The sequence below is a fragment of the Micromys minutus genome (assembly GCF_963924665.1).
Source record: "Micromys minutus genome assembly, chromosome: 29".
Classification (NCBI taxonomy): Eukaryota; Metazoa; Chordata; class Mammalia; order Rodentia; family Muridae; genus Micromys; species Micromys minutus.
In genome coordinates this window covers 1,974,450-1,998,382 of record NC_137964.1, presented here as the reverse complement: position 1 = coordinate 1,998,382, position 23,933 = coordinate 1,974,450, and the positions used below count along the sequence as shown (strand labels likewise).

General features: G+C 47.3%; 1 protein-coding gene across 1 annotated transcript in view; it reads left to right on the top strand.

The window, feature by feature from the left end:
• Positions 1-14,515, top strand: part of MMD2 (monocyte to macrophage differentiation associated 2) — a gene marked incomplete at both ends in the record, with an annotated part of 37,837 nt that extends 23,322 nt beyond the window's left edge. The window contains 6 exons of the mRNA XM_080941289.1: positions 922-1,003; positions 5,106-5,266; positions 5,580-5,654; positions 9,545-9,646; positions 11,564-11,633; positions 14,312-14,515. Of these exons, the coding sequence (XP_080797415.1) occupies positions 922-1,003; positions 5,106-5,266; positions 5,580-5,654; positions 9,545-9,646; positions 11,564-11,633; positions 14,312-14,515 (694 nt within the window). The remainder of the gene's footprint in view (positions 1-921; positions 1,004-5,105; positions 5,267-5,579; positions 5,655-9,544; positions 9,647-11,563; positions 11,634-14,311) is intronic.
• Positions 14,516-23,933: the final 9,418 nt, after the last annotated feature.

Genomic DNA, 23,933 nt, shown 5'->3' with positions numbered 1-23,933 from the left:
ACCAGTTTATGAAGTTTTGGGGGTGGAATTCATAGCTTTGCACCTGCTAGGAAAGCACTAGTTATAGTTATAGTTATAGTTGTAGTTGTAGTTGTAGTTGTAGTTGTAGTTGTAGTTATAGTTATAGTTATTGTTATGGTTAGTTATAGTTATAGTTTTATAGTTAGTTATGGTTATAGTTAGTTATAGTTATAGTTAGTTATAGTTATAGTTTAGTTATAGTTATAGTTATACTTATAGTTATAGTAATAGTAATAGTTATAGTTAGTTATAGTTATAGTTAGTTATAGTTGTTATGGTTATAGTTGTTATAGTTATAGTTATAGTTATAGTTGTTATAGCTATAGTTAGTTATAGTTATATCTATACCAAGTTATAGTCCAAGCCCCAATAAAGTTCTTTTCCCTCTCCTAAACTAGCATCACGGTAAGGATTAGACATGAAGCACTTAGCAGTAAAAGAATGTTTCACCGGAGGCAGAGGAGACGTTTGCTAGGTGAAGTGCGTGCTGCACATGTACGAGGACCTGAGTTCATATCTCCAGAACCCATGTAAAAGGCTGTTGTGAAAGGCTAATGCCCAAACTTGCATTAAGGACCTGGGGAGGCTGAAACAGGCAGATTTCGGAGGCCCCTGGCTAGGCTGAAGAGGCAAGCTTTGGGTTCAGCCAGAGACCCTGTCTGAAAAACAAGGGAGTAATGTCACTGAGGCAGGCACACATGCCACCTATTGGCCAAAGTGTGCACACACAGAGGCAAGCACTGATGTGTGCACCATGCAAGCACGCACATGCAGTTGAAAAAGAACCTGTAACACCCAGAAAGGGAGAAGGAAGGAGGGAAAGACGAGTGAAGCTGTAGGGTGAGGCGCTAGCCTCTGGTTTCCTCGTCAGACTTTCTGAAGCCCTGCCTCTCACTGCAGGTTTATGAATGACCGAGTACCAGCGCACAAGAGGTACCAGCCCACAGAGTATGAACACGCAGCCAACTGTGCCACCCATGCTGTGAGTTGACTTATGGGGTGCTGACATGGGGACCCTTCAGGGTGGTGACAAGGGAGGTAAGTGTGGGTGCCCTCAGAGGTCAAAGTGGGGGGGGATCAGGTGCCCTGGAGCTGGAGTTACAGGCAATTGTGATCTTCTCAGTGTGGATGCTGGGATTGAACCCATGTCCTCTACAAGAGCACTGAAGGCTGGATGTGATGGTCCTGGTGTCCTCCTCCTCCTCTTCCTCCTCTTCCTCCTCTTCCTCCTCCTCTTTCTGCTCCACCTCTTCCTCCTCTTCCTCCTCCTGCTCCTCCTCCTCTTCCTCCTTCTCCTCCTCCTGCTCCTCCTCCACCTCTTCCTCCTCCTCCTCTCCTCTTCCTCCTCCTCTTCCTCCTTCTCCTCCTCCTCCTCCTCCTCCTCCTCCACCTCTTCCTCCTCCTCCACCTCTTCCTCCTCCTCCTCCTCCTCCTGCTCCTCCTTCTCCTCTTCCTCCTCCTCCTCCACCTCTTCCTCCTTCTCTTCTTCCTCCTCCTCCTTCTCTTGCTCCTCCTCCTGCTCTACATCTTCCTCCTCCTCTTCTTCATAGGCTTTCTCTGTAGCCCTGGCTGTCCTGGAACTCACTCTGTAGACCAGGTTGGCCTTGAACTCAGTGATTCGCCTGTCTCCCCTCTGGGGTGTGGGAATTAAAAGGGTGTGCCACCACCGCCTGGCCAGTGGTGCACATCTTTAATTTCAGCACTCTGGAGGCAGAGACAGGAGGATCCCTGTGAGTCTGCTGCCAGTCTGGTCTACACAGGGAGCCCCAGGACAAGCAGAACCACATAGAGAGATCCTGTCTCAAAACGGAGCCGGAGGAAAAAGAAGGAGGGGGAGAGAGAAGAAAGAGAAAACAGCCATCTCTTTGGCTCTTTGCACGTATTTTTTTATGTGTGTGTGTGTGTGTGTGTGTGTGTGTGTGCATGTGTCTGGGTCAGAGGACAACTTTCAGGAGTTAGTTGTCCACTTGCAGTGTAGGACTCGGGTCAGGCACATTGGCTCACTCCAGCTTCTTTTATGGGATGCTCTCTCCACTCGCCTGCTGACCCCAGGGGTCTGCCTGCACCTGCTTCCCAATACACACCAAGTGGCTCAGCATTTTAAAAACAGATTTATTTATTTAATGCATATGAGCATCCTTTCGCTGACACATCAGAAGAGGGCATCGGATCCCATTACAAAGGGTTGTGAGTCACCACGTGATTGCTGGGATTTGAACTTCTGACCTCTGGAAGAGCAGTCAGTGCTCTTAACCACTGAGCCATCTCTCCAGCCTGTCGCTCAGCTTTTGACATGGGTACTGGGGATCTGAACTCAGGTCCCCATGCTTGTGCAGCGAGGACTTTACTGATGGAGTCGTCTTGCCGGTCTTTCTCGACCCACTCCAGTGTGAGCTGTTTCTCTGATCTCTCAGGGCCCCATCGGGTGACTAGGATCTAAAGGAAGCCCCACTGTAACACCACGGACTATAGAGCTGAGTACGCCTCTCACTCAAAGAACCTCCAGCGGCCCTCTCGTGTCTACTCTAGCTTGTCTCTGGACAGGCTCTGCTTTCCTCTCACACAGCTACGGCCACACTCCTGTCCAGAGCCCTGACTTCCTCGGCTGCTTCCTGTTCCCATAACTTCATGCTGCCCCCTGGAACACTTGCCACCCCATCCACCCTGCCTTTACATCTGTCACGGTCTTGCTGAACTGCTCCTCTCTAAAGGTCCCGTTTCCCCACATGCAGAGGAGGTGCGCGCGTCGTGCTAGGGTGGCCTGGTCATTGCAGGTGTTCCACAGTTTCTAGTCTCTCCCGAGGAAAAGATGGAAGGTTTGGGAGAGGCAGGTCACAGATTTGTAAAGGTAAAGAATTCAGGGGTTCGTTCTCTATAATCAGGTGAGTGGCCTTCCCTTTCTCTGTGCTGTCTCTTCTTGAGATGAGGTCTCGTGTAGCCCAGGCTAGACTTAAACTCACTATGTAGCTAAGGATGAACTTAGATTCCGGTTTGGCCTTCAGTCTCTGCCTCCTGAGTGCTGGGATTACAGGTGTGCATGACTATGCCTGCTTTATGTGGTGCTGGGGATGTCATTTGGGAATGACACACAAGCCCTATACCAGCACAACTATGGAATTGTACATTTCAAAGACCTTGAAAGGACGTTGGGGACACAGCTTAGTTGGTAGAGCCTTGAACAGCATGAGGGAGGCCTTGGGCACCACTCCCAGCACTGCAAACCAGCAAACAAACAAACTTACAAGGAGTTTTGGATGGTTTAATCCCAAAGCAATGATAAAGGCTAAAGAAGATAGCTGTCTTTGACTGCCTTTGGTTCCCAGTACCCATAGTACAGAGCTCACAACAGCCAGTAGCTCCATCTTCAGGAGACTATCGCCCTCTTCTGGCCTCCATTGGCTCCTGCACTCACATGCACCACCCCCAAACATAATTACAAATAAGGATTTAAATGACGATGGTGGTGATGGTGAGCACCCATGTGTCGCGATACAGGCATGGAGGGAGGAGGACAATCGCAGATGTCATTTGTCACCTACCACCTGGCTTAGCATGGTCTCTGTTTCAATGGTGTAGCCCAGGCTAGCTGGTCCATGCTCACCTGGTTATTCATTCATCTAACTGTGGAAATTGTGGAATAACATAGAAGTCCCAGGGTTATAGACATGTACTTCCATGTGACCCAAACCACAGGAATGAGGGTCTTAAACAGAGGTGTTGAGGGGGCGGAGCCACAATGAGAAAATAAAGAAGACAGAACACTGAAATCAGGTCTGCGAGCATTCGTCACTCACACAAGTTTATTAAGAAGTACGGCATATCTTTTCTTATCTATCCATCTATCTATCTATCTATCTATCTATCTATCTATCTATCTATCTATCTATCCATCCATCTATCTATCTATCTATCTATCTATCTATCTATCTATCTATCTATCTAACTATCTATCGATCTATCCATCTATTGACAGGGTTTCTCTGTGGCACTGTTATCCTTCACGTGCTTGGTGGGCACCATATTGCCTAGGCCTTGGGCTGTATGATCTAGCAGCGATTCTCAAGCTGTGGGTCGTGGCTTTGGAAAACATATTTCATACACACACACACACACACACACACACACACACACATTTCTGATGGTCTTAGGAATTGCAACACTGCTCAGTAGCAAAACTGTTATAAAGTAGCAACAAAAATTAATTTATGGTTGGGAGATCCTAAGAATATGAGAAAAATGAATTTTCTGATGGTCTCTACTCACAGGTAGAACTGCTGATCTGGAGAAAGGAAGGGGGTGCAGAAGTCTTGGGGCTCTGTGCTTCCCTGGGCACTGTCCAGTGGATATGGCTCAGTGGGTGAAAGGTTTTCTACACAAGAATGAGGACCTGAGTTCAATCCTCAAGGCCTACATGGTGGAAAGAGAGAACTGACTTCCATCTCTGATGGTACATTCTGACTCAAGTGTACACACAGGCACGCGCACACACACACACACACACACACACACACACACACACACATACACACACACACACACACACACACACACACACACACAATGAACAAACAAGCAGAGTGAACAATGGCTGAGAAATGACAGCTTCCACACACACCAACATAACCCAGCGCCACATAGAGTCACATAAAGGGCCTACTGTGCTCTATGTCATATACCCCCTGCCCCATGCACAAAAGAGTTGGTCCTCAGGGTGGAGACATTCTCCAGCAGTTAAGAACACATACTGCTCTTGAGGACCTGAGTTTGTTTCCGAGGACCCTTGCCTGATGTCTTCAAACTATCTGAGAGTTCAGCTTCTAGGGGTCCAATGTCCTCTTCTGGTCTCTGCTGCCTCCTGCATTCATGTGTACAGCCCCCCCCACACCCTACACATAGACACAAAGTAAAAAGAAAGCAAATCTTTATAAGATATATCTATTTGTGTGTGTGTGTGTGTGTGTGTGTACACTTGAGTCAGAATGCACCATCAGAGATCAAAGTCAATTCTCTCTTTCCACCATGTAGGCCTTGGGGATTGAACTCAGGTCCTAAAGTTGGCCCTAATCCATCTTCTTTCCGTCTAGTTCTGGATCATTCCCAGCATCCTTGGCAGCTCCAACCTCTACTTCCTGTCTGATGATGACTGGGAGACCATATCTGCCTGGATCTACGGCCTTGGCCTCTGTGGCCTCTTTGTGGTATCCACCATTTTCCACACAGTCTCATGGAAGAAGAGCCATCTCAGGTACCCCTGCCGACCCACGGAAGGGCTCATTGACACACACTCTAGACACATGTAGTCAGAGGTGTGTTAGCATTCATCTTAATGGGGGTCCCGAGGCATCTCCATAAACCCCCAGAATGGCAGGCAGCCTGGAGAACTGTTGCTCTGGTGGAGAGTCCTAGAGACCGAGGCCGGAGGGGGTGGGGTACCCCGTCTCTCAGTCTTTCTCCCCGTAGGGAAGGCAAGGCTGTTCCCTGGCAGTGCTGGCGATGCTGCTGGGCTTCTGTGCTGGCACACGGAGGCTGTGACATGACTCCTTCTCTCCCTGCCCTAGGATGGTAGAACACTGCCTACATATGATTGACAGGATGGTCATTTACTTCTTCATTGCCGCCTCCTATGCTCCTTGGTGAGTGCCAGCGTCCCCCATGGCTGCCTTCCTTCCTTTGTCCTGCTTGACTTTGGGTGGGTGGTTGGTGTCCACACAGGAAGGGAGTTGGTCAGAAGACAGGCTCACCCTTTCCCTTATGCCAAGAATTACCTACTTGTTACCGTGCATGTCCTTCAAATTGTTGTAGACAAAAAAGTGCAAGAGTGTACGTCTGCGTGTATCCAAACACATGCATATATTAGCATATATTAACATATTCACAGATATAAGTAGAAGCCAATGTATAGATGTATAAATGCACTCACACATATTTGCAGATATACGTGTGAGCTTTGTTGGTTTTTTTTAAATTAATTTTTTTCGTGTGTGTGTGTGTGATTGGTCTCGGCCTTGAATTACCTATGTAGCTGAGGCTGGCCTCGGATTTTTCCACTTTCCAAGTGCTGAGATTACAGGCCTGTATGATGGTGCCTATCTTATACTTTTGTTTTAAAAGCTTTACTTACTCTGGGTGTGGTTGCACACGCCTTTAATCCCAGCGTTTAGGAGGCAGAGGCAGGTATATCTCTGACAGTTTGAGTTCCTCGGGGCTACATAGTGAGACCCCATTTCAAAGAGCATTATTAATTTTTCATATATTTTATCCCTTTTCCCCTGTGGTTCACTGAACTACACTTCCTCTCTATGAGAGGAGGAGGACACCCATATATTGTACATTATCAAGCGTTTATTTAGACACGTGTGTGGCATGTGCTTGCAACCCCAGACTTTGGGAAACTGAGGCAGGGAGATCAAGAGTTTGAGGTCAGCCGTGGCTACATGGTGAGCTCCAATCTCAAAGGCAAAATAAGACTCAAATGTCTATTTCCAGTTTCACTTCCTACCTATTTTTCTTTTTGTACACATGTGTGTGACCGTGTGTATATGCACCTGTGTCTGTGGGTATGTGTGTGTGGTGTGCATGTGTGTATGCGTATTTTATGTGTGATATCAGGAATCATCCTTCAATCTTCTTCACCTTGTTTGCTGAGGCAGGACCAGGAATTCGAATGATTATGTTTCTTGCACACGGAAAGCAGAGAGCTACGTTTTTAAAAAATGACTGTGATGTGGGTATAACTCACAAGTGCTAGGTCAACATTCTCCCTCCCGCTTTCTGAGTTGGGGGTCTTGCTGTGTAGCCCTGGCTGGCTATAAACAGATCCTCTGACTTTAGTCTTCCTAAGGCTGGGACTACGGGTGTGCACAGCCACGCTCAGCTACTTAATGTCTTTGTGATGACAGTTACGGTTAAGTCGTGAGTAGAGGGCTTCCTACTTGGTGTCGGATGTCTTCTTGTTATCATCCTCCTTCTCTTTCTTCATCTCCTCCTCTTTTCTTTCATCAGTTGAGCGCACTCGCTGCTCTTGCAGAGGACTCTAGTTCAGTTCTCAGCACCCATGCTGAACAGTTCACAAGCACCTGTACCTCCGGTTCTAAGGAATATGGTGCCCTCTGCTGGCCTCCACTGGCACCTGCGATCATGCCCACCCCACCACACACAGATACACAATTTTAAAAAATGTTAAAGGCTTTCTCATCCAAGGAATTTATTCCAGCAAAGAGTTAAAGGCTCTTCTTCGTTACTGTATTAAATAAAAGCACAGGCCAAAATTAGCCATACCCCAAGTCTATGCATCTCAGTGAGCGTCTATACAGCTAGAGTAGCCATTTGGAGCGGACGCTATGGAGCTCCACTGGGTTTTACACATTTATTATCAAACGTATTTTTATGCATGTATCCATCACCCTAAACGGAAAATCCATGACAGAATTAGCACCAGAAAAACCATCATATGCGTGTGTGTGTGTGTGTGTGTGTGTGTGTGTGTCCTCTTTCATAACTTTTGTTACAGCACTCCATTCTCCCCCATCCCATAATCTTCAGCCTTGTTCTTTTTCCAACATGCTATGTATTTTTGTTTACAGACACACGTAACACAAACATATATATTATATGCATATGCATGTGCATATGCTCGCATAGGTATGATTCATTTCTAATTATGCGTCTGTGTGTGACAGTGTGCACACAGGGGCTTGTGGAGGCCAGAAAAGAGCAGCAAGCCCCTCGCACGTGGCTAATGGCTAATGTGTGTGCTTGGAACTGAACCTAGGTTCTCTGCAAGAGCAACAAATCCCTGTCTCTCTCCTCCCCTCCTTGTCCTCTCTCGGAAGGGTCTACTGTGGAATCCCGGATGTGCTGGGTTCCACCTAGCTCTGCCTTCCCAGTGTGGAGACCAAAGTCATAGCTGGCCCAACAGATGCTCATAACAACTGAGCCATTTCTCCAAACTCAAGCTTGCTCTTCTTGGCTGATCTCCAGCTCCAACATCTATAACAGCCTCACTGGGGACTGCACCATTTTGGCTCAAACAGCCTGTACTTTTTTGTTTTGTTTTGTCTTTCAAGATAAGGTTTCTCTGTGTAGCCCTGGCCATCCTGAAACTCACTCTGTAGACCAGGCTGGCCTCGAACTCAGAGATCCCAGCCTCTGCCTTCCAAGTGCTGGATTTCTACTTTAAAATGCCTATGAATAAAACCTTTAAGATGACTTAGCGTGATGCAGGAGTTCACATCTCTAATCCCAGGACTCGGGAGGCAGAGACGGATGGATCTCTGTGAGTTTGAAGGTAGCCTGGACCACATAGTGAGTTCCAGGCCAGCCAGGCACAGGTAGAGGGACTCTGTCTCAACCAACCAAACAAACAAGATGACTTATCAGGTTAAAGAACAAAGGACACGCAGGCAACCCTGAGTTCTCTCCCCAGAAGCCCCAAAGTAGAAGAGGGGACCCAACCCCTCCAAAAGTTGTCTTCTGACCTCCACACATTCATTGTGGTGCTCGGTACATACACATACTCACAAAATAAATGTTTGTTTGTTTTTTTTTAACCTGTGGATGCTCTCAAAGCATTGTATAAAATTACAAAAACTGGGCATGGTGATGTATATTAGTTGAACAGAACCAACAGGAGAAATGTAAATTATAAAAGGGCCCATGTTTATTTCTGTGAACAGACACCATGACCAAGGCAAGTCTTATAAATATAAACATTTAATTGAGGCTGCCTTACAGGTTCAGAGGTTCAGTCCAGTATCAAGGCAGAAGCATGGCAGCATCCAGGCAGGCATGGTGCAGGAGTTGCTGAGAGTTCTACATCTTCATCCAAAGGAAGCCAGGAACAGCTGAGCATCCTCAGGCAGCTTGGAGGAGGGTCTCCAAGCCCATCCCCAGAGTGACACACTTCCTCCAACAAGGCCACAGCTTCTACTAGTGCCACTTCCTGGGCCAAGCATATGCAAACCACCACAGGTGCATATGTGCATACATGTTCTGGTGCATGTGTGAGTACACATGTGCGTATACAGGCATGTAAAGGACAGAGATCACATGAAAGTCTAGTGTCTCCCTTGTTTGGCCCCCACCTTATTTTTGAGATGGAGTCTCTCACTGAACCTTCCATTCCTCCCTAATTGGCTAGACTGATTGCTGAGTGAGCCCCAGGGATCCCCCTGTGTCTGCCTCACTGTCACTGGGGAGTGTGTGGGATCTGGGATTTGAACTCACATTGTCCTGCTTAAGTGACTGGCACTTTACTTACTGTCTTTCCAGCGGAGAGGCATTTCTGCCTGGGTCTCATCTCACTTGTAACTCATATGGCCTGAAACTAGTGATCCTCCTGCCTCAGCCTCCTGAGTGCTGGGGTGACAGTCGTGTGCCACCATTGAAAATTTGCCAATGCAGGGTTGTGTAGCATTCTACCCCGCCATGGTGAGAGTCCTCGTTCCTCCCAGGCAGACACTGGGGACACTGCTGGGCCACGGTGACTCCCTCAGGCTCTGCCCTTGGCTTTCTTCTCTCCCAGGCTGAACCTTCGGGAGCTGGGCCCCTGGGCCTCCCACATGCGCTGGCTGGTCTGGATCATGGCCTCCATCGGTACCGTCTATGTCTTTTTCTTCCATGAACGGTAAGTGAGGCCGGAAGTCTCACATTGGCAGGGTGTCCCTTAGTTTGTCAGCACTACCTACTCAGCACCCTCAAGCAGGTGAGCCCCAGAGATGACTCCAGAAACGTGAGGACTCAACCCTGCTTGTATCCTCAAGGATGTCCATGGCCAAGTAGGGCAGATCTGAAGCTCTCCTCTCCTCTCCCCTCCCCTCCCCTCCCCTCCTCTCCCCTCCCCTCCTCTCCTCTCCCCTCCCCTCCCCTCCTCTCCTCTCCTCTCCTCTCTCTTCCCCTCCCCCTCCCCCTCCCCCTTCCCCTCCTCTTCCCTTCCCCCTTCCTCTTCCCTCCCCCTCTCCCTCTCCCCCTTCCTCTCCCCTTCCCCCTTCCCCTCTCCCTCTCTCTGTTCCTCTCTCTCTCTCTCTCTCTCTCTCTCTCTCTCTCTCTCTCTCTGTGAGTGTGTGTGTGTGTGGTGTGTGTATAGGAGTCAGGGAATATGGATAACCACTCCACCTTGTTTTTTGAAACAGTGTCTCTCACTGAACCCAGAGCTCACCAATTAGCTAGCCTGGCGGGCCAGCAAGCTCTAGGAATCCTGAGTCTTCTTTTTTTTTTTTAAGATTTATGTATTTTATGTATATAAGTATATGTATATAAGTACTCTGTCACTGTCTTTAGACACACCCAGTACAGATGGCTGCGAGCCACCATGGGGTTTCTAGGAGTTGAACTCAGGACCTTTGGAAGAACAGTCAGTGTTCTTAACCACTGAGCCATCTCTCCCGTTCTGACTCTTTTTTCTTAGACACAAGGGTATAGATGTGTGTGATCATGGCCTGCTTTTATGTGGCTGTAGGGATCTGAACTCAGGTCCTCATGCTTGTACAGAAAGCCCTTTGTCAATGAAGCCATCTTTCTGAGCCCTAAGTATCTTCCAAAAGAGCTATCATGAGAGGGTGTTGGAAAGATGGCTCTGTTGGTGAAGTTCAAGCACAAAGACCTAACTTTAATCCCCAGAACACACTTTAAAAGCTGGGCACAGTGGTATAGTCACCATCCTACTGCTGAGAAGGCAGACAGAGAGGATTCCCAGGGCTCACTGGTCACCCAGCTTAACTCACTTGGCAAGGCCAATGAGAGACCCTTTTTCAAGATGGGCAGCCCCTGAGGAATGACACAAAGGCTATTCTCTGGTTTCCATACTTATGTGCATACACACCTCACACAGATGTGCATCTGCACACACATAAAAGTTCATTTATGTGCATCTGTATGAACCAGAGGAAGCTGTCAGATCCCCTGGAGCTGGGGTTATAGGTGGTTGTGAGCTGCCCGCTGTGGGTGCTGGGAACCCAGCTAGAAGTGCTCTGAACTGTCGAGCCATCTGTTCAGCACACTGTCCTCTCCAGATTGTTTTAATGACATCATAGGCGACTTGACTCACTGATCTAGTTCACCTATCCCCTGCCTTCCCTAGACTGCATTATCAGACAACGGGAAAGGCCTTAAGAGGGTATATACCCTGAAAACTTTTACTGCTACGGAACTAGAATGACAGTCATTAGGTGAGGGAGGAAAGAAAATCTAGGGCAGCATCAGAAAGTAACAAAGTCCTGCATCCACAGGGCCCCCAGGGACTTCAGGAGACAAACAATCCAGAATGGCATAGGGCTCCGTGATCTAGCAGTCCAGAACAATTGAGAATGGCTGCTTGGTCCTGTGGGAGATGGTGCTGGGATTAATTAGTAATGTCTGCATAGGTCACACATCAATGGCACACAATCCCCATTACCTGTTAATGTTGCTGGGTAGAGTATGTGCCAAGGAGTGTCACACTGAGAAGATCCCCTCTTCTTGCTGTGCTAGTCTTCTGCATCAGAAAGTTGTGTGCTCTGACCCTCCTTGGATGAGTGTCCTGAGGTCACATGACTTGTCTTCCCAGGTACAAACTTGTGGAGCTGCTCTGCTATGTGGTGATGGGTTTCTTCCCTGCCTTGGTCATCCTCTCCATGGTAAGTTTCACTTGCTCATCGTGAGGATTCCGATCTTCTGGAAGCAACACACGAATAAGCAAGACTTAGCTCTTGAGACTATCAATAAAGCCCTCTCTGGCAGCAGGGTAAACAGAGGCCCAGTGGCTCTGTGTGCTTGCATAAAGGGACAGAAAACATGGAGATCTCGCCTGGAAAATGAAGCATTCCTTGTGCCTAACTCTGAGGTTAGGTCTCCATATTCTATAAAGATGACCAGACAGTTCAAGCAAGAGACTGACCACGGTGCCTGGCACATTGTACCTGCTAGAATGAGTGTCATGTCTACTATGTGGTTAACATTCAGCTACAATACTCTTGAGGGCTGGGGAATATACATGTGTGTGTGCCTGCGTGCGTTGGAGCAACACTGCCTAAAATGTTTTAGTTTCATCTTTGTTGCTGTGACCAAAAGCGCCCTAGAGGGCTGAACCGAAAAGATAGCTCAATGGTTAGAAGCAGTTGCAGCTCTTACAGAGGACCTGTGTTTGGTTCCCAGCACCAGGTGGTTTACAAACACCTTTAACTCCAGATCCAGGTATCTGGTGCCCCCTTCTGGCCTTCATGGGCATTGCACACAAACGGTGCACATCCATCCCTTCCCATATGCATATGCATAACGAATAATGAATTCATTTTTATAAAGCAGTTTAGGAAAGAAAGGCTTTGTTCGGATCACAATTCCAGGTTATAGTCCATCACTGAGGGGAAGCCAAGGCAGAAACTAGCCGCAGCTAGTCACATCCAAGAGCAGAGAAAAATGAATGCACACTTAGAGCTCAGCTTACTGTTTCCACCGTTCCATAATCCAGGACTCAGTTCAAAGGATGGTGATGACCAGTTTTAGGATGAGTCTTCATACATCAATGATCATAATCAAGATAATCTCCAAAAGATAAACGCACAAAGCAACTTGATCTAGATCTTTCCTTGTGACCTTCTTCCCAGGTAATTCTGGATTAGGTCAAGTTGGCAGTTAAAACTAAGCACCACATGTCATCTTTAAGATCTCTAAGACATACTTTTTTTTTTTTTTTGAGAGTCTCATGTAGCCCAGGCCAACATTAAATTTTGTATGTAGAATATTCTTCCCTTTTGAAGGTTGAATATCACTCTCATGTCCAGTTCTCTTTCCTCTTTTGTGTTGTATTTTTTGTGAAAGGCAGGGCCCCGTTCTGTAGCCCAGGCTGCCCCAGAGCTCCTCCTTCCTCTGCCTGCTCAGGGATGTGGTTGCAGGCAGGTACCACTTTCCCAGTCTCCAAGAGACTGTGCCATGGCTGTTTGTTTGAATCAGGGAAAGAAAGATGGCAGAACCTGATTGCCTACAGATGATTAGATCCTGTGTGTCAGTAAGGGGAGGGGAATGAGTGTGGCCCCCAGCACCCACTTGAAGCAACCCACAGACACCTGGAATGCCCTCTGCTGGTTTTCTTGGGCACCTACACAAGTGGTGCACACACACACACACACACACACACACACACACACACACACACACACACACTCCCAGGAAGATATAAACATCTACCCCTCCACCAGAGTCCAGGCTAGGCTTACTTGCAGGGCAATGGGTGAGGGCTTATGGGCAGATGTGTGGGTGACTTGAAAGCATCACACTAAGTGTCTGCATCCAACATGTGTGATGTCCAGATGGAGCCTCTCACGTATTCTGTACCTATGTCCTTCAGCCCTTCTCAGAGACTCCAAGGCCATTGGAAATTAGGGCAGAACTGCATGTAACTGGTTTGTGGGATGGCTGGATATTCAGATGAGGGCATTATCGTGTCCTTCCCTGACCCCTCTTTCCAAGAGGGGATGTCAGCATTCAACAAGTCCAGTTGTTGTGATCTTTGCTGAGCAGACTCAGCCAGAACTCCTGAGGATGGCGGCGGTTTGGCTTAGAGGATGGTCCTGTGAAACATCCTCCATCCAGGCCTCCTACTTTCTGTCTCTGTGGACATGGCTATTTTGGGACAGTCACATTTTATGGTAGCTGTCCTTTCGTGCCTGGCTTATTTTACTTAACACTGTGTCCTTGGAGCTCCTCCACACCGTTGTTTGTGTTGGAACAACCATCCTTTTTGAGGCTTAGTAACATTCCACAGTGTGGGCATACTAACTGACCATGTGTGTATGCACATGTGTGTGTGTGCATGTGCGCATGAAGTGATGAAGATTGAACCCAGGGCGTTACACACTCTAAGCAAGCACTCTACTACTAAGCTGTATCTCCAATCTCTCCTCCTCCCTGTCCTCCTCCTTCTTTTTGCAGGGTCTCAATATTTAGCTTAAGTTCTCCATGAACTTGCTATACAACCCTGTTATACAAGAAGCTTTTGAGATTTGGGGGTCTGTTTGTTGAGGCTGAGCCTTGTGTAGCCCAGGCTAACCTTGACTTCTAACCCTGCTGTGTTTGCCTTCTCCCGAGCGCTGGGCTTCTGAGGGTGCAGTTTCCTGTCATCAACCAATTGCAGATTTGGGAAATTAAGGTGGGAAAATTTGATAGCAGTGTGTTGAGACTTCCTAGGGGACTCTGGGCTTGTCCTCCACTTGTATTATTATTATTATTATTATTATTATTATTATTATTATTATTATTTTGACTGGGTGGCAGGGAATGACTGGCTCTTCCTTTGACTTGTCTTCTTTTCTTCCAACAGCCCAACACTGAGGGTCTCTGGGAGCTGATGACAGGAGGGGCTTTCTACTGCCTGGGCATGGTGTTCTTTAAGAGTGACGGGAGAATTCCCTTTGCCCATGCCATCTGGCACCTCTTTGTGGCGTTTGGCGCTGGTACCCACTACTATGCCATCTGGAGGTACCTCTACCTACCCAGCACACTGCAGACCAAGGTGTCCAAATGAGTGGCCCCAGACTCCATGGTTCAGTTGGACTTTGGGATCAAAGCATCATGGGAAGTGAACTGTGCCAAGATCTGCTGTCTTCTCCTGGATGGAATTCTTCATGGGTCTAAGGTCTCTTTAAGTGACAGCCAGACTACCTTTTGAATCTCCAGCAAGGAAGAAAGCATTTAGTCATTTCCATGAAGGAGAAATTAATTCAGTACTGTGTTTCTACTTTAGACAATTTTTTTTTACTATAACCAATATTAACATCTCCAGAAAAGGGCCAAATAGGGAATGACTGTCCAAAAGGTAATTTTTTAGGTCCCTTTCTGCTTCAGAGAAAAGTGACTTCACATTATAGATGACAGTTGGGGGAATATCTCTGACCATGATAAGCATCACCAATCAATTGCAGCATGTGTGTGTAGCAGTAGAATTCAACACTGTCCCATGCAGACATTACTAATCGATTCTGTGCTCATGATGAAATCTTTTGGCTGGCCCGGTGTGTTAAGAGACAGGATCACAACATAGCTATTTGAATTTTGCTGTATGGAAGAGCATGCTTATCTTATCTCTGGACACCATTACCTTCTATTCTCTTCTGTCCACATTTGAGGAAGTTCTTGGGGTGGGCTGTTTGGAGGCAGTTCAGGGAGACCAAGGCATACATTCCAAGCAGCTCCTGATGCTCTCTGCTCTACCATGGCTGGCTCTTGGTTTTAGAGGAGCTGAGATCTGGGATGAAGATGCTGCTACCTGACCATTTTTTCCTCATCTCAAAGAATCCAGAGAAATGACGCTGTGTTCACCAGAGGGACTTTTCTTGGTGTCATGAGATGTCTCTCAGAGGCCCCTCTGATGGGTCTAGGGACAGGGTCTTCATCTATCAGAATGGGTGAAATGCCTCCATCCCTCAACCCTCTGAAGTGACCTGTCAACTAAGAACAGCTCCCAGGGGCCTGTCCTCAGCCAACTCTACTCCTGGGTTAGCCTTGTCATAAGATGCCACCTGTACACTGGCTCCTGACTTGAACTGACAGCTCAGATTCTACAAGAGTCTGCTGGAAATCCAAGGTCTTACCCAACAACTGCCACCTAGGTGATGTGGGTGTAGGTGGGTCAAAACAGGGTGCCTTATACTTTGTTCTAGCACATTCCAAGGTATTTCAGGCTTTAGCACCTGGAATCCCGTATGTCAAAGCCAGTATTAAATCAAGTTTATGCATTCCTCAGAAAGATAGTTTTGGAGCCAGTGAGCTTTAAGATTGGTTTTGTCTAGCTTGCTTGTGCACATGAGTGTGTGTGTATGTGTGTATGTGTGTATGAATGTGTGTGTGCTTTGTGTATGTGTGAGTTTGAGAGGGAGAGTGAAAGAGAAAGAAAGAGGGAGAGGGGAGGGGAGAGGGGAAGGAGGGGTGGGGGAGGGAGGGAGAGAGAGAGAGCAGGACTTACAGCCCCTGGTAACCATCTTGGGTAACCCTGCCCCATGGATTTTCCCTGTGTTTCCTCCAACTGAGAGTCAGGGTTCAGAGAAGAGGACCACGTTGGAGAGAGCCGGCTGCTGACTGGGATGGGACCCTTGTAACTCCCCGGGCCTGAGGCCTCGGGGAATGGAGCAACTGGAATGCTGTGTGGGAATGCCTCAGGCATGGTGCAGTCCAGACCAAGAAAAACATCCACCACTGGATACAGAAGGGGACTCCTAGGAACAGTAATGGAGGCCCAAAACACTGGCTTGGCAATCCAAAGTGACCACATGGCCCCTGATGAGCTCTTGAGTTGAACAGCTTCATCTTGTGGCTCTGGGCTGGGCATTTATTTAAATTGTCCCTAGACAGTCACTCCACAGGAGGACTTTGTATTATCTGTGTGACTCTGGGGCTAGCCTCTGCACCATAGCTCAGAGCTCTGTCACTCAGGAGCAGAAGCCGCTCCCGGAGGGCGGGGCTGTCTTGCTAGACCTGGCATCAAATCTGGCCTTTCCCATTGCACGGATTCGGGCCAATCCCCTGCTCTGTGTGGCAGGTGTCCTCGGCTATAGAACAAAGTAAGTAAGACATCATGTCATATGGGAGCTGGCGGGATGGCTCGGCAGTTAAGAGCACTGCCTGCTCTTCCAGAGGTCTTCAGTGTGATTCCCAGCACCCACATGGCAGCTTATAACCATCTCTGATTTCTGTCTCAGGGGCTCTGAAACATTCTTCTGGCCTCTGCAGGTGCCAGCCATACATCTGGTGCACAGACATACGTGTAAGCAAAGCACTCACACAAATAAAGACAAAGAAATAGATAAAATTTGAAATGACAGCATCATATAAGACTGCAGGAAGAGAGGACTAGGATAATAAATACACAGTGGGGCTGGTGGGGTGGCCCAGAAGGTAAAGGGGCAAGCTGTCAAGGCTGATGACCTGGTGACCCAGACCCACAGTAGCAGAGCATGGACTCCTGCAAACTGTCCTCTGCCTCATACATACATACACACACATACACACACGCATACATACACACATACACACATACATACATACATGCATATATGCCTACATATACATACATGCACATACATACATATACACATACATACACACATACATACATATATGCATACAAACACACACATAAATAAATGTAAAATGTGACACCCAGCCTGGTATTCTAATTAGTATGTTAATTGTATGTTAATTACTGGAAAATAAGCTCTGATAAAAAAGATCCCTGTGCTGTGCTGGAGTTTCCACCTGCTGTTGGAAATATTTAATCCCAAAGCAGGGCTTTTATCCTGCCTTTGATCATTCAGTTCCCAGATAAAAGACACACATGACCTTTATTAGTACTTATGCTGGGCAGATCTGCACTCTCTGTGTCATTAAAGTCTACTTCCTTCTGATAAGCCCAAGTTATTCCTTGCTGTGCCTCGTCTGGGCTGCTCTTAACCCAGCTCCTGTGGCCATGCTTTCTTGACTCCTAATTCATGGTGGCTTTCTCCTTTCTCCATCTTCTCTCCTCCCCTTGTAGTCAGTCTCCTCTGACCCACAAGTCCTGGAACACTAAGTCCCGATGATCTCAATTCTGCCCAGCTATAAGGCATCTTTATTCACCAATCAGAAATAACTTCGGGGCAAGATCAACATAATGTCACTCAGGACTACGTGCACTCTCTCTTGTGTTTGGGACAACCAGGTCTTGAGGGCCCACACTTAGTTTTACAATACAAAGTAACACAAACCAAACTACAGCACTAACCCAAGGAACAATTCATTAGTGGTGAAATTTAACTATGGGTAACACTAGGGGACATCCTGAAAGGTGTTGGCCACTCTTCCTTCCTTTGCTCCAGTTGAAGACACACTGTCTATAATCTAGCATCAGTCAGGAAGGGGAGTTTCCCAGGATTCCATTGCACTCCAGCCCTAACTCCAGATGTCACCATCTGTCACTTGAGCAACAGAGCATAAAAAGATATTCCCATGGTTCAGTGCCTCCAGCTCTGTCCCAAGAGTGTCCGGGGTGATGTACCTGGTGTGTGGGGGCAGAGAGCATGCTGGACCCTAGATGCCAGCACGCTCATATGGGCATGTCTCAAAGAGCCACGGAGACTGTAGTAATGTGTCTTCCTTAGAGGGCTTGGAACAGGTCAGGGAGAGTGGGATTTGAATTAATCTCAGATTAGAGCTAGACTGGAAATTTGATCAGGACTGGGTGGCTTTCCCATGGGGACACACAGGTGGGAGGCCTTGGGTGGCAGGAAGAGGAAACAGCACTAAGAACTGCAAGTGATCTGGGTCTCAGATATATATATATATAATTTATATTTATACCTATAGATGTCTGTCTATATCTATAGGTATATATATATGTGTGTATATATATATATATATATATATATATATATATATATATATAGATAGATAGAGAGAGAGAGAGAGAGAGAGAGAGAGGGACTGAGAGAGGGAGGGAGGGAGGGAGGGAGGGAGGGAGAAAGAGAGAGAGAGAGAGAGAGGGAGGGAGGGAGGGAGGGAGGGAGGGAGGGAGAGCAACCACACATGCATCCAGATGTCCAAAGTGGCCAGCAGAGGATGTCAGTTCCTGGAGCTGAAGTCCGGGAGATTGTGAGCACCTAGACGTGGGCACTGGGAACCAAACTCAGGTCTTCTTCAAGAGCAGCAAGTGCTTTAACTTCTGAACCATCTCTCCAGACCCTGTACAGGAGTTTTTGTGCAGAATTGTGTTTCTGTTTCTCCACAGAGTGCCTAGATTGTTCAGGAGAGCCATCGTTTGAGAAACTATCCATTTTCCTAAGCCTGTGGATGGTTACTATTGACAGTCAAAGTGACAAGATCTACAGTCGCTTAGGAGACAAGCCTCTGGGCTGTTTGTGAGGGAGTTTCTGGACTAGGCTAATGGAGGTGGGGAGGTCCACTCTGATTGTAGGTGACTGGAAAAGGTGGCCTGAGAAACTATTCATTGTTCTCTGCTTCCTGCACGGGGACACGATGTGGCATCTGCCTCACCCTGCTGCCACCATGGTGTCTCTTCTGTAATGGCTGCACCCTCAAACTGTGAGCTGAAATGGCCCTGCCTTTCTCAAGTTGACTTTACCAGGCATTTTGTTACAGTAACCAGACAAACTAATACACCATGTTAGCTCTTGTGTTCCCACCAGCAGGGTGTATAGATCTTTATTCCTCTGCATCTTCACCCACTTTCTACACACACACACACACACACACACACACTTTATATATGAGTATATATGAATGTACTTGAATATATGAATATGTATATACAAGTGTACACATTTATATATGTGTATGTATGCATAGGTGTATGGTCCTGCTGTGTAATTCTGAATGGCCTGGAACTCTCTATGTAGAACAGGATGGCTCGAAATCACAGGGCTTGCCTGCCTCTGCTTGGGTTTAAAAGTCTGCATCACCATGCTTAGCTAAACCTAGTTTTATTTGTTGTTTGATGATATGCATCCCATTGCCTTTCTTCAACTCTCTCTGGTTGTTTAAGGTACATAGGCATAGGCATAACCACTGAGGGAAACAGTTCTCCTACAGTGGCTAAGGAAGGAAGGGGTGTGGCCTCGTGAGCTACCATCCCCCCTGTTGGAACATGGATGGGCCAATTCCATACATCACACAGCATTTTTATTTATTTATTTTTTGAGAAAAGGTCTCACTCTGTGCCCCAGGCTGAGTGGCTTCTTCAGCCTCCCAAATGCAGGTGTCATATATGTGTATCATAAGACTGAGCAGCTGATGCTTTGCACAAGCTCCTATGGCAAGGTCTGGACTTTCTTCCACGCTTCACTGTATTGTGAGCTCTTCACACCAGCGTGAAGAATATTTTTATATGTATATGCGTGTGGTGTACGGGGAGGTGAGCATGGGTCCCCGCCTGCACTCAGGGAGCAGAGGACAGCAGGTGTCCCGCTTTACCATTCCCCATATTATTCCTTGGAGAAAAAGCCTGAAGCTAGGCGGGTGACTGTTCTGTCTCTGGCCTCACCGGTGCTGGCTGAGGGTTACAGGTGTGTGTGTCCACACCTAGCCCTTTACATAAATGACAGGGATTTGAACTCAGGTCCTCATGCTTGTTCATCAAGTGCCCTTGCCCAGTGAGCCACCTCCCCAGCCCCAGAGTAAATTTCTTGAGGCGGCCTTGCTCCTTGTTGTAATCCGGCTACCCTATGTGTTACCTGTGGCAGGCAGCCCTGATTCTTAACAGGATGTGACTGCTAACACCTGTCTGTCACAGCTGCTCTCCCTAGGAGCCCGTTCTTTTTGTTTCTGGAAAATCTGTCCTTTAGGGGACCTCTTGCTAGACAGTCGCAGAGCTCTGCCTCCCCTAGTGGCCAAAGATGGCAGGTCCACTACTCCATTGTGTGTGCGTGTGTGTGTGTGTGTGTGTGTGTGTGTGTGTGTGTGTGTGTGTGTGTGTGTATCATGTACATGTTCATGGGTGCACATGCACTTGTATGTGAGTGAAGGTCAGGGCGTCAACACTAAGTGCCTTCCTCAATCATTATCTTGTTTTTAAAGTTTAAGTAAAAATTTAAATTCATATTTATTATTTTTCCAAAGCACAGACCAGCTTTTATTTGCTTCTCGTTAGTTTACATGTGAGAAGGGTAGATCATTCCATGAATTCTGTGTCCAAGGAGCCTTGGCAGAAAGATAGCATCCGACTTCCGCATAGACCACGCTGCTGTTTCTATGGGCCTGAGTTACCTCTCCCCAGAGAACTCTTACTTTGTTTGCCCTCCGGAGTCACCTCCTTCCTCTAACTAGACCCCACCTTTCGCCTTACGCTACCCACCTCTTGACAGCATTGAAGGGCTCTAGCAAGCCTAAGTGTGGCACCTACAGACCCGAGCATGGCAAACATGTCACAGACCTGCTCCCCCTTTACCACCTCCCTGCTCCCTCCTGCTAACCGTTAGATTACATTCCTACAGCTAGCCACCAAGATCCATGCCCTTATTTGGCCGCTTCCTCCCCTTGAAGCTCATTGTCAAGGTCTAGCTATTAATGTATTGAAGTCCAGCAATCAAAATTCCCAATCACAATTAACTGACTCTCCCTTACCCAGGGGTTTTCCTCTTTTCCTTTATAAGCTGTCATTTGCCTATGGGTCGTGTCTGTTTTCTCAACATCCAGAGACAGTCCTTTGTCCCTACAGGGCAATATCCCTACCCCCCTTCCCTTCTTCCTTTTATCCTTCCTCCTGGCCTCCTGTCTTTGTCTCTTGTTCCCTGCCTTTGTCCCTCCGTGGCAAGTAAACTTCTTTTGTACTGAGAACTTGGTCCTGGTGTGTCCTGGGGTGTTCCTTCCTTTCAACCATAGTATTATCACTCCATGGAGGGATTAATCCTTTGGGTGGGCAGGTGGCTCCGTGGTTGGGTAAGAGCACTTACTGCATAAACAAGAGGACCTGTGTTGGACTCCCCAGGACCAGTGTGAAAGCCAGATGCACAGCATGTCTGTGGGAAGATGGGAAGAAAGTCTGGGAGGGTCCCCAGGCCGGGTAGCTTGGAAAACAGCAGAAGGATCCTGTCTCAAATAAGATGGACCATGAAATTGTCCTGTGACCTCCACAGACACACTGTGCACAGGTGTGCTCGTGTTCACATGTGTGCTCACATGCAAAACAAACAAACAAACAAACAATTTTGACTAAATCAGCACCCTCAGGATCTAGCCAATTACCCCAAGCTCCAGAGCTTACTATGGCTTGCCTTCAGGACCAAGTTTTCCATACTTGGTTATGAAATGTTACAGAGAAAGGGTCGAGAGAGCCTCAACTCCTAATGCCTCAAACATGAGGAGGGCAGGAGTTGGCTGCCCTCCCCTTCCCAACCTGGCGCCATAAAGCAGCTTCCCTACCATCAACCCAATAAGAAATGTATTACACTATTATTAGACTTCTGTTATTTGACCTTATAAGGTTTCCCTACCTGCCTATCCCCTCACCTCCAACCTGGACCCTACAGCCCCTGAGTATGTTGATGAAGCGTTTTTCAACTCCCCTGCCCTGGACAATTGTACCCGGCCACACAAATCTTGCCCCAGAGATGCTGGCCACCTCCCTAGGGACATAAATACCCTTTTCTCCATCCCAATGAATGAACCCATTCTCTGAAGCTGTTCCCAGGCATGCTCATTGCCTCTGCACTCAGTACCTACAGAGAGATCCTGCAGTGCTCCCTGTAGTGCTCCCACCTGGGCAGGTTAACATTCCCTCCCTCCAACCCAGCCTGGCTACCCCAAGGGAGAAGCAGACATGGGTTGGCACCATACACAATCATTTTTGGTGGGATTCATTCCCAATGGGATTGGCTGTTGAATTTAAGCTAGAAAGTCAGTTCGGGCTGGGACTAGGACTCTGGGTGGGGGGAAATGTGACCCAGCATGGTTCATAGACACGTATGCATGGGTGCTTGCTGTTGATAAGCGCCTCTCTTTTCCCCTCAGAGCAGCTTGCATGGCTTTCCAACATGGTAGCCAGCTTACCTTAGGACAGATGATCCAAAAGAAGGCAAAGGCAGGAGCAAGAGAATCTCTCATTGTTTAGCTCCAGAGCCATAGTGTCACTGAGGCAATACTGTGTTGGTTATGCAAGGCATTCTGGTTCTGCAGCTAAGTCTGTGAAGCAATGTGAAAGTCGGGAAGTGTGGCTCACTGGCAGCCATCTTGGAGGTTAGAACCACATAAGTAACACTTGATTTTAGTCTTTAAGGATATACAGAAAAGGTGATGAAAGCTGGTTTCCTGGAATGAGTTGTGTGCTCCTCTAAAATTCAGTCCCAGTACTCCAGAATGTTACTGAAGGTGGGGCCTTTAAAGAGGTGATTTTTAGGCACTTGACTGTTTTTGTTGCATTTGCATGGCTGGATAGAAACAACTCAGAAGAGGAATACTTTCTCAGCGTATGATTTCAAAGACATTGGTCCTAGGTCACATGGAGAACATTGTGGTTGTGAGCAAATGTGCCTGAGAATTAGTCACCTCATGGGGAACAGAAAGCAGCAGACAGAAAGGCTTCAGGAATGATAATTCTTCAAAAACCTGTCCCTGAGACCTACTTCTTCCAACTGGGTTCCCTCCATCTTTACAGCCTTCCAAAATAACACTGCCAAATGGTGGCCATGCATTTGAAACATAAGCCAGGGGTGGGCATTTTACATTCGATCCATTACAGGCCACGAGTTATCAGTCATTTAGTATGTGAATAAACAATCATAGCTATGCCCCAATAAAACTTTATTTACAAAAGCAGTCCAACCTGGTTCCCATGCTGCAGATTGGGAGTCCCTGCCAGAGGCAGTGGGTGTGGGAAGTTTGGAGGTGGGCTGGGTTAAGGTCTGGGATGAGGCAGAAAGACTATTCAGGATTGAACCAAGGCTCTCTTCGTAGCTCTGAAAGCTGCCTCTTCAGGTTTGTTATTTTTTGTAGGAAATTGTATGGAAATATTCTAGTATATTCTTTGGTTACAGACTGGGGTGGATGAGGAGGTTGGTGTGAATGTGGTGGTGTCTTGTTGAAGGTCTATAGAAAGTACTAGTTCATCATACAGACACTCCAAGTCTTGCTTGACCTTAAGTCATTTGACTTCTGTGAGCCTTTACATCCTCAGGAAAAAGTTGAATAGTAGGAACTTTATAAGAGTTAGTGTACGCATCCAGAGCCGGGCTGGGCAGAGCCCCTAAGCACAGGGCCTGGCAGAAGATGTGGTTCATAAATATCTGTTCCCCTCCCCTGGTCTCAAACGTGGGGTCCTAATAGCAGCAGTTCTAACCTATGGGTCACAACCCCTTTGGGGTTGCATATCAGATATTTATACCCCAAATCATAACAATAGCAAAATCATAAAGTAGCAGTGAAATAATTCTATGGTTGCAGTTACCACAACATGAGTGTCT